This window comes from Hemiscyllium ocellatum, chromosome 16, assembly GCF_020745735.1.
Source record: "Hemiscyllium ocellatum isolate sHemOce1 chromosome 16, sHemOce1.pat.X.cur, whole genome shotgun sequence".
NCBI classification, from domain to species: domain Eukaryota; kingdom Metazoa; phylum Chordata; class Chondrichthyes; order Orectolobiformes; family Hemiscylliidae; genus Hemiscyllium; species Hemiscyllium ocellatum.
Genome location: NC_083416.1, coordinates 53,505,217 through 53,516,434, shown reverse-complemented (window position 1 = coordinate 53,516,434; position 11,218 = coordinate 53,505,217). Strand labels below are relative to the sequence as shown.

Genomic DNA, 11,218 nt, shown 5'->3' with positions numbered 1-11,218 from the left:
CTGGAAATAATTACTTATTGTTCAGTGATAAGGTCTGACATATAGAGGGGGAGGATGAGGTATCAGAGAATTGTCCCTCAACCTAGACAAGGTCAATATTTGTTCGCTAATAACCATATTGGGCAGGTTCAATGCATCATTTATTACTTGTCTAATTACCATCCCCATTTGCCCTTACAACACCAGCCCTTTTGCCATTAATGCTGCATTTCCAACAATGCAGGGCACACATTTGCTTCACACAATGCCAAATGGGCCAGCTGCCTGCATTAAGCAGTGTCTGATATTTAATTGCATTGACGGCAATGGATCTGAACATGGTCAGTTTGATATTGCCCATTCTGGGCCCCAGCATCCACAACACATTTCCAGCCCTTTCTGCATTATTTTAAATTTCAGGCAGAGTTTTGCTTTACTGAACTCTGATTCAGGGTTTGCTAAAATAATTTTTAAAAGGTGAAGTATTTTGTGAAGATGTGATTGTGATTCCCTCTGCCAGTGAACAATGACAACATTGGGCTTGGTGACATCATCAGAGTGCGCCCGGCGGTTGTGTGCTTTGGGGGCTCCACCCGTGACTGTCTCTGTCAGCGGGAGGGATGGAGAGCGGCGGCGAACAGGAGGATCAGCAACAACAACAGAAGAAGAAAATGAGCTCGGAGCGGAGGAGAGCCGAGCTCCGCCGGAGGAAGTTGCTGCTGAACTCGGAGGAGCGGCTGAACCGGATCATGGGTTTCAGTAAGAGCGGGCCGGGCCCGGGTGAGTGGGAGTAGGGATTGCGGCCTGGTCCTCCTCTCTGCCTTCAGCCCCTTAGCAACCGGCAGAGCAGGAGACTCAGTCCCGGGCAGGGTTTGAAAGAGCGGCTGTAAACACCCGGCGGGAAGGACACGATAATTCTCCCACCCCCACATCACCCCTTTTTATTCCACCAGCAACATGAGTCAAAATCAATTCTTCTCCCATTCTCTCCCCCCCCCCCCAAAGCAACAGAGCCCACTCTTACTGAAAGCAAATACAGCGCACTTCCAGGGCACAGTGGGAGCGAGCCTGACCAAGAGTGTGGTTGTGAAAATATGATACGTTCTTTTACTAGCAAGTCATGCGTGAGAGGAGGGGTGTGGCGGCGATGGTTGGTTTAAAAATCACCCTTTTAGCCTTTATTCTGAAGGATTGATCTCCCGATGTTTGGCTGATTAGCTTAACCAAGTCTTAAAATACGGTTTAAATCAAGGGTTTCAGGGTTGATTTGTCTTAACGAGTTTTGAGAAGATTTGTGTGCAAACCAGAGAGAGAAACCCTTATTTGTTTGTGGAGTTGAGGGAAAGGAGGGAGAGAGGGTGGAGAAATATTTATTTCCTACCTTCACTGGGTGTAGGATGAGAGTCTGAACGAGACATTCTAAAATAGCAAAATCAAAATGATTGTCTCTCTGATTAGTGTTAATTAAAATTGGGCTTAAGCTGTATTTTCTACAGTTAGTGATATTTACAGCTATCACTTTAGGAAGAGTGTGTATTCTATTTTAGCAGTAGATAAATTATACCCATGAGGGTCTGATTTTTTATTTGCAAATATCATGCAGTACATGCTGACGAATTGTAGTAATTTTGTGCTGAAAATATTTTGCTGGCCAGCATAAACATTTTTGATCTGACTTCTGTTAGAAGAGTGGATTGATATATCACTTCTATTATGGTCTTCAATTGTGCTAAATGTTATAATGGAACTTCCTTAGAGAAAAAAACTAGAACCCATTGCTTTGGCCTATCTAATTTAAATAACCATTCTTCCAGATTGCTGAAAATTGTAAGTTATCATATGTATATATGAGCACTTAATTAAAAATTTATTCTTTTCACTTTAATAGTATAAATTATTAAAATTGAGAACTGTTGACTAGAAAAATGGTATCAGCCTCTGACTGCTTAGAAAGGTACAGGCAATAAAGGTAGCATCCTGGGTCACATTTGTCCTCACATTTTGCAGATGATGCCTCCACTCAAATCCTGGATCTTTCTCATATTCTCAGATACCAGGGAAACAGTGAATGCTTCCACACCTTGAGACTGTATCCAGTGTTGCTTGTTTTCAAAACTGCTCACGATTCTTCGCTCAATCTACTAAGTCCCTCTTCGAGGGTATCTGAAACCCTCTACACAGTCATGCCACACACTGGATTCCTTTATTGTGCATCTAGATTCCAAATTGACCTAATGTCGCAAAAGTCAATGTCCCAAAAATAGAATAACGTCTTTGTTCTTTATAAAACCCCTGATCCATTGTGACCAATGCAATGAGGTATCAGCTATTCGGTGAATTCTCTTTGTATCTAGCACTTGTTTCTTCTAACGGTCATTATCTGTATTTCGAGTGCCCAGCAATTATACAGTGTCTGTTTGTTACTTTAAATATTGTAAGATAAGCTTTGTTTGTTAATAAAGGGTAAATTATTGGAAATCTGATAAAGAAAAGGGAATGTTAAGAGCACAGAAGGTCAATCAGCATTTACAGGTTATAAAATTCAATCTAATTTAAATATATACACCAAGAAAGCATACTTGAAACATTATAATCTGTTTTTCCTTTGCTAACTGACTTGCACATTACCACATTTTTATACACTTGCTGTTACACCTTTGTTACTCCTAAAGTCAAGTAGTAATTGCACAGCTTGGTTCAGCTATGTAGTAACTTCTGTGTGGGTTTAATCCTACTCAGGAGCAGCAATCTTAATCTCATTTGTTCACTATATTTGAATATTCTGTTATCGCATTTTCTTTAACCACTCGTATAACATTTTTAAAAACAAATCTGGCATGGTATCGGTTCTAATCGCTAACCCAGAAGTTCATTTTGCATATTTAATTCTGAAACAGCATTGAAAATTGTCTTAGCCAGGTTGTCCCATTGGAAATATTTGTGGTTCAAATGTTTAGTTTGAGCCAACTGATTTTCAGGTTCCCAATATTGTTTTAATTATCTGAGAGGAATATTTTTGCATATTTTTCTCTCATTGAAACAAAACTTCAGAATATTGATTCTTGGATCCCCACCAATTATGACTGATTGCACTATGATTTCAGAGAGATCATTTATAATTCTGATCTGAAGGCTCCTGCTGACATATACTGATGAACTGATTTAGACCTAGATTGGTGGTTCATGATTTGTACTTTTAAAACATGAAGACAAGAATATAGTAACAATGGCAGCGTAAAACAATTGAGAATGATCAGGAATACATAAACCACTTGCACTTCTGCTTTACCATTTTTATTGTGGGATATGGGAGAGCAGATGTTGTTAGTGAGTCCATGATAGATGGGGCAACTATCATATTGTTGTTTTTACTCGATCACTAAACAGATATGTGGCCAATTAACATGTGAATGCCTGCATCATTTTTGCTAGTACTTGCAATGCCTTTGCATCCGAAATATCCTTCAAAAATACTGTGGTAATAATCAGAGGTTCACTTTTTTTCTAGTAGCAAGTAATACATTAAGTTAGCATATTCCTCACTTAATTGGGGATATTTGTTAGAATCAATCCCAGGCTGATAATATGAAAATCTCTTTGATAACCAACAAGTCCCTCTGTAAAACTAATGTAGTGCGGAGTGTTTTTTTTTAGGTTAACATGAAAGTATATGATACAAGGAATTACACACTTTTTACATGCGCAGAGTCTAATCTGACTTGGAATTAAGCATTGTTGAAGAAGAAATTACCTGAGCTTCCAATAATGTGCATCACTGTAAAGAATTCAGAAATGTCCTGCTGGCATTTTAAAAAAAAACCCGGATTAATGTTTCCATAAATTTTAAATGCCGTTAATAAGAAAGACAAATATAATTTTTCCCATTTTTCTTTGTCTTTCAGAAGAGGAGAACAGAATAGATTCTCTTCCACCCTATGAACTGGAGAAAACAGAGTCATTGCAAAATTCTAGCCTTCCCAAAAGAACCCCAGGAATTACAAATGAAACTGCTGATGGTTCAGTGACATCCAGTCATTACACAAATGGGAAAGAGCTTCAACAGCCATATTCTGTAGACACAAGAGACTCTCTTAGCAAAATTAATGAGGCTGATAATAGTTTAGGGCAAGGAAGTCGGCACCTAGGTAAAGCTGATGTGCCAGTAGAGCAGGCCCAGCGTGCTCCTCGCCGTGGTATTGAGCAGTATATATCACGATTTGATGAAGCAATGAAACTCAGAAACCAACTGATAAGTGAGAAGACCAGCCACGAAAATGGAGGCGGAGGTGAAGAGTTTGGTACATTCCGTGTTTTCCGATTAGTGGGGAGTGCTCTGCTAGCCTTAATGGTTCGAGTCTTTATATGCAAATATTTGGTGAGTACCACAGCTTGATTCTGGTACAAAATATATGTGCATTACGAGGAGAGAAGTTTTTAATGTGTATTAGTGTATTTTTGATATGTTTACAGCTCTTCTGTGTTGTTGTTCAGTAACTCAGAGGTTCCTATCATCATCTGTCAAAAAATGCACCAAATTTTATAACAAATGCTGAAGTAAATATTTTGTAGTTGTCCTGAACAGTAACTGGTGTTTTTTTTCTTTGTTTTTTTTTATCTACTGATTAGGTGACCTCTTGCCTCCTATAGATTATGCTGCAGCTTGTCATCATACTTGAATCCTTCAACCCCATGATCATTCTTATGTGAATGTATTGTGCTGCTTCCAAGGCTTGAATGTTGTCTGTTTTGGGTCAAATCTAAGATCTAACACACTTTATGTTGAACTTTATCTGTTAGAGTTTTGTCTACTCATTTACTCTATCCATGCTCCTTTGTAATTTTCTCTTGCATCAGCGCTGTTTGCTGCACCTCCCAATTTGGTGCCACCTGCAGATGTGGGGGCACAACCTGCTCACAGGTCACTGATAAATATAATTGCAAGCTGAAGCTTCAGACTTATCACTTGTTAGATCCTGCAAAGTAGAGTATTTACTCTTTAGTTCCCACTAATTTCCAAGTGACGTTGTAATTTTACTTTAGATTCTGTTCACTTTTGGTTTTGTCAATCTCTTTTGTGAAACCTTAACAGATTCCTTTTGAAATCCATGTAGATAAAGATAATGGCATTGATAATAGCGATCAAAATCCCTTTATCTAGTGTTAAGCTGTCTTGAAAATACTCAACTAGATTAGACATGATTTGCCCTGCATAAATGAACATCTAAATGTATTATTGAGAACAACTGACTTTTCATTGAGAAGATTAACACACACTACCTGTGCATCTTTCTTCCTTCCTTTATTAACATCTATAACTCTCTTGATTGTTAAAAAATAGATTTTTTTTTTGTTTTGGAAGTCCATTTTTAGTTTGACTTTTCTTTTCAAATTTCAATAATCTCTCAGCCTGTTAAAAGTTGTAACTTGTTTCTAAGCTAAATGCATTTTTTGGGTTCTCTGCCTTACAACTACCGTTGCCAATATGACTGCCTAGAATATATTAAAAAATCAAATGTTACTGTTGTGAAATTTATCTTCCATTTGTTGCATGCAATGTGTTGTGAGTAGTGTCTTGAATATCATACAGTTTTTTTTTTAGGGTGATTTACCTCAGTACAACTTGGGTTTTGCTCAAAATTTTCTGTTTCCATAATTTTTGGTGCCTTTTTTGAATTTGAGGCTTAACAATTCATTTTCTGCATTTTAATGTTTCTTATGTTACAAACCTAATTCCTGTCAATAAGTTAATCCAGGACAACAGGAAAAGGAATTCAAAACTATTTTCAATTTTTGATATTCATTTGGAAAATTGTGTATTGCTGACTACCTAATGTTTATAACTTTGCTTTGAGTTTCCACTTCTGCTTGTTCTTTGCTGTAAATTTCCTATTAACTGAAATGTGACTTTTCTGTCATTTATAATTTATAGACTTTTGAAGACTGTTAAAATCAAAATCAGGCTCCAGCTGATATCTAACATTAACATTTACAGCTTTAAATAGCCTACAAAGTTCCAACTGTGCATGTACTCAATGGAGTGTATACTTTGTTGCTTTAAAGGATATAGTTTAATCTTAGCAGCGAAATAGTATATTATGCATGAAATAGCACTGGACTGGTTTCCATACGAAACAAAATGTGCAAACCAGATGTACTTCTCCATATAGCTTTTGTTACAAATAAATCATAATTGTGGCATGGGTCATTTAACCTTTCATTTGTGCCTGAGGAGGCTGATGAAGAAAGGCATTGCAGGTGCTGCCGAAAACATTCCACCAATTTTCGAATGGTTACCATTCTATTGTACTAGGAACAAAATGCTTCAATGAAGTCCTTCTTCCCAGCATATTTTACATGTAAAAAGCAGCAAATGTTTTTCCAAAAAATTATTTTTCAAAAATATTGCTGAAAGAAAAGATTTCATGAAGTGCAGTCATTCCCTATTTGCATAAACCCTAAAAGTGACAAATAAATATGGAAGGAGGATGATGAATTGATTCATTCATAAAACTAATGGCTGGAAAATTAACTGTATGCGAGAGAGATGGCAATGGTGCCAGTTGCCGATTTAAAGCTAATCAAGAGGTTCTATGTATGCTTTATGTCTTGAGAAGGTGCTTTTATGTATCAAAGTGTAACTTATGTTTAAATTGGTCTGGAGTCCTGCAACTTAAACCCTTGCACACTGAGGAATCATTGAAGCTTTTAAACGACTATAATATTCAATAGTAGAAATGTTTAGAAAATGATTTATAGATTATCTCTCATAATTTGAGAATGCTGTAATCTAAAGTACAGTTGCAATGTTTAGCTGGTAATCACATTTCCCCAATTAAACCCTGAGTCCAATTGAGGTCCTGCAGTTAATCCTGTTTGAGAAATTTTCTGGATGCCAGGTATTTGTAAATGTCAGATCCAGATAATTTTTGTTAGCAAGAGCAGAGCATAAAACTAACACATGGCTGACCTCGCTGTGAAATGCTTAAGTGTGTTTTCTATTTGTTTAAACATTTCTTGATATTTGATCAAAAATGTGAAAATTCTACATGGATTGATTCTTTGCAAATATGTCATAAAATCTAAAATTATTAATAGGCACTTTCAGTGTGAAAATTGTCTAGTATCAAAAACCTATGCCCTTCCCAGTGCCATAGAAAAATGAAAGTAATACAGTCAATCAATTACTCAGTTCTGAAGAAAGGTCAGTGGACTCAAAAGTTAACTCTGTTTTCTGTCCACAGATACAGTCAGATCTGCTGAGTTTTCTTTCAGCCATTTCTGTTTTTGTTTCAGATTCCCACCATTTGCAGTTCATTGTGTTATTACATTTATTCAGTTGTCCAGGTCAAGTAATGAGACTACTTATGGTCAAAATGCTTGGTAAATATTCTTAGAGATTTAATGTAAACTTGCTTGGTTCTGGTACTGATAAACAATTGCTGAGGCATTGTGAATCTGTGGAATATTTCCCCTCCTCACTCTGCATTGCACAGTATCTTTGATCAAGATCTGACCACCCTGTATTCCTATATGTATTCAGAATGCAGACCTCTCACAACTGCAAAAGTTGCCAAAATTAGTAAGATCACATAACAAATAATCTGCACATTGAATCCCTTAAAGGAGCAAGCAATGGATGTTCTTACAAATATCAAGGATTGAGTCACAAAACACATATGATTAGGTCTCTCTCCTCTGTCATTGTGGTATTTCTGTAAGAAGCATTTGTGGATAAGTTCATTACACAGTAAGTGTAGTCAGTGACGATAAGAATCTGGAATAATTATGCAAATACTGTAGTACTTGCACAGTTATCATAAGTCATGCTTACCCATTTTCCATTGAACAGCAGCTCAGAAGTATTCCAGCTTTTTTATTGTTATGATGCAATTACACTGTATAGAAATAATAGAATCTTGGTTAACAAAAGATGATCTTCAGCCTGTTATATCTGTATTTGGGCTTTGACAGAGCTAATATAACCCTAAACTTGACTTTTTCGTTATTTAGTATCATTAATTTTTCTTTGTTTTAATGAATTTTTTTTCCTCTGAATATTTTGCAGGCCATTTTTGCTCCATTTCTTACTCTTCAACTTGCATATATGGGGTTATCAAAGTACTTTCCAAAGGTATGATTTATATCTCTTAAGTGTTTTGTGGTTATATGTCACCCAATCGCAAACATTTTTCACTTTAAACTCCAATGACTGCAGGGATATGAGATATATCATATGGGGGGGAAAAGTATTGCTAACTATGAATCTGCTCCATCATAGAGTGAAAAGAAGGTAAAGACGACAGTACTGACTGCTGCCCTGCTTCTGTCAGGAATCCCTGCTGAAGTCATCAATCGCTCTATGGATACGTATGGAAAAATGGGAGATGTGTTTGCAGACCTGTGCGTTTATTTTTTCACCTTTATATTTTCTCATGAAGTAATTGTTTTTATTGGTGTTGATTTGCCTTGATGTCACTGGGGCATGGGAAGGAGAAGGAAACAAGACAAGTTTTGTTTAATCTAACTTTGCCACTTCCAGTATGTCATTCATTAGTCTTAATGGGCACTGGATTTTTCAGGAAGTTGCAGCCTATCAAACCCTTTTCTGAATTACTGTATTCAGAAATATCCAAAACACAAAATTGAGCAAATAAAATTAAATTGTTATAAGCTTAGGAAAACAGCATATGGAGACTTCAGTTCCATGCATGTTTATTTATGAACCAAGTACGTCAAGAAATATTTTTCCTTTTTAACTTGCGGTTTTGACATCAAATGTTACTTCGGTACAGCTTTTGAAGGCTGAGTTCAAAATGTACAAAACTTTCATGTCTGCACTTACATCCGCATGTACATCTTAGCTTATAAACAATCTGTAGTGCAACAAAAATGCACAGACTTATTTATTTTGAAAAGTTAACATTACTGTGAATATTTTCATTGCCTGTTTGACACCTGCATTGGTTTAATACCATGCTTTACTAGGGAGATCCCAATGTCCAGTGTGTTTCTTATTTGTAACATATATTAAGTTAATTTACCCATGTTTTATATTTATATTGTATTAGATCACCTTATTTGTAGTAACTTGTTGAATACTATGCATTTCCTGTAAGTTGTTGAGGAGCAAGAGTAAACGTTTTCATTGTGCAGTTTACGATTCATTAAAAACTAAATGCATAACACTTTCGAAGTCATTCTAAATACTTGTGAAAATATCGCAAAATGCCATTGTTAGAAAATATTTAGTAACAGATAGATCACTTCCTGTTTTCATCTTTACCTGACTAGGTTAGATTTGAAGTTAATAAATATTTCATTTACGCAAATGCACTTGCCTTTCAAGCTAAGACATAGGATAATCAGTAAGGTAAGTGTAAAGAGTGTAGTATGGGAAGGACAATCTACTCGTTTTTTTTAGTGGCTGCAAAGCATGCCAGCTGGTGTTTATAAACTCACATTTTGGAATTTCAAGTAAATTTCCATCTCTGATAAATCAAATTTCCTCAATGTCTATTTTTTTTTCCAAAGTAGCATCTACTTTTGATACATAGTGCCAAAAGAGATTTTTTCAAGGTAATGTGCCTCTTCAGCATCATATCAAAACTATTCCTATACTCACTTTTTATCTCATGCACATTTCCAGCAGAAGTCACTTAATTAAATGTTTCCATAATGAGATTGTATCTGTGGAAGCTAGGGAAAAGACTAGGGAACATGTATGTAACTTAGTTGAAAATGATAATATATATTCACATATATACATCATGATAATCATGCAATAAAATGACATACACAAGATGAAGTGTGCAACTTTGGTAGACTTTATTTTGTCAAAATTGAGGGGTGGATATGGTGGACAGTGGTGAATAGTCCATAGTATCACCCGATAAGCTGCTTGTGAAATGGAGGGCAATTGACTATTGTCTGAAGAATGTTTCAGTACTCATAGCACCTGAGAAATGATCTGACAAAGTAATCTGACTTCTTGGAGGACCCTCAAACATCCTGTTTGCTAAGCTTTGCTGAATCCTGACATGAAAGAATAGTGTCAGATTGCTTGCAGTATGCCTAGGAAAGGGGACAGTGGCAATTTAGATTTTTTTTAAAAAATCCCTTCTATATTACGGTCAATGAAACCAACTTGTAACTATTGCTTTGGTAAAATTAGTGAACTGAACACTTTAAAAACTTTCTTGTTGTGAATATCATAGTACTACCCCATTTGCTACTTCCCACTACTTAGTAAAATTAGTTTTAGCATGTTTGATATTCCATTATTATTTTGAAGGCATCAGTTCCTACAGTACATTCCATTGGTTTGTTGTGGAAGCAACAGTTTGTCTGTGATCCCAGACAGACATTTCTTTACTCTGGTGGGCTGAGGGCATTCTCCTACTGGTGGGTCACCATCATCTTCCCAAGTGCCAGCAGGGATTGTAGTAAGTGTTGGCTGTTCACACACCGTGATTTTTTTTTAAAAAAATGACTTCAAGGTTTTGGTGTCAATAAATCTCATCATGTGAACCCTTCTCTTACATTTCAGTCTTGTTGATCACTGAAGCTAATCAATTTACCAGCATATTCAAATGAATGCAAACAGCGCAATAATGTTACACAGTAATTACGAATTGCTTCTAGATTATATTTATTGCACTTGTTTTGTTATCAGTCCAAACAAATTGCTAACAAACACTGAAGATGAGGTAACGTATTAAAGTTAAGTGTGATTTTAAAATGAGAAATAAATAGCTTAAGCACATTTCAAGTTATTACAGTCTGATTTTATAAGCAGACAAATATAATAAAGTCCCTGTTGTCAGCTCGCAAGTATTTAGAATTCTTGAGCAACCAGCCGTGGAGACTATAAGGGGAATTCTGGACACTCCTGATATTGGGGGACGTTGCTGGGAAGGGAATAATGAATTAGATGCTTTCTTAAAGCTAGTTGAAGACAGACATTGAAGCATGGAGATTTACCAGATTCAAATGGGAATGATTGGATTGTGCTGCTTGTTTTTAAAACACACAGCTCAGCTTGTGACAGCAACAAAGTATTTCTCATGCAACTGACCAGCGAATTTAAATAACGGCCCATACACACCAGATAATCGGGAGATTTCAGTATAAAGCATAAAAAATATTCCTCCGTAGGTCGTCGCATTGCTGCTGCTGCTTTTTGTAGTCTTTAACCTGTCTTCCCATTTGAATTTTCTGGTTCTCTTTTTGTCTGCATGAT

The 11,218-nt window shown here is 36.3% G+C and overlaps 1 protein-coding gene across 3 annotated transcripts; it reads left to right on the top strand.

The window, feature by feature from the left end:
- Window positions 1-553: 553 nt before the first annotated feature.
- On the top strand, window positions 554-9,232 carry camlg (calcium modulating ligand). Of its 3 annotated transcripts, none has more exons than XM_060836829.1 (4): window positions 554-738; window positions 3,882-4,354; window positions 8,045-8,110; window positions 8,258-9,232. In XM_060836829.1, the coding sequence occupies exons 1-4, from the start codon at window positions 600-602 to the stop codon at window positions 8,447-8,449; spliced, it is 870 nt and encodes a 289-aa protein (XP_060692812.1). In that variant the 5' UTR covers window positions 554-599; the 3' UTR covers window positions 8,450-9,232. The 3 variants fall into 3 exon arrangements, with proteins under 3 accessions (XP_060692812.1, XP_060692811.1, XP_060692810.1); XM_060836828.1 differs by having other exon boundaries at window positions 554-759; window positions 3,885-4,354; XM_060836827.1 differs by having other exon boundaries at window positions 554-759; window positions 8,258-9,229.
- The last annotated feature ends 1,986 nt before the right edge of the window (window positions 9,233-11,218 follow it).

Coding starts and splice junctions, on each gene's coding strand:
- camlg (XM_060836827.1), top strand. CDS start 600: ATGGAGAGCGGCGGCGAACAGGAGGATCAGCAACAACAACAGAAGAAG. Junction 4,355..8,044: donor TCTTTATATGCAAATATTTG/GTGAGTACCACA, acceptor AATATTTTGCAG/GCCATTTTTGCTCCATTTCT. Junction 8,111..8,257: donor TATCAAAGTACTTTCCAAAG/GTATGATTTATA, acceptor GCTCCATCATAG/AGTGAAAAGAAGGTAAAGAC.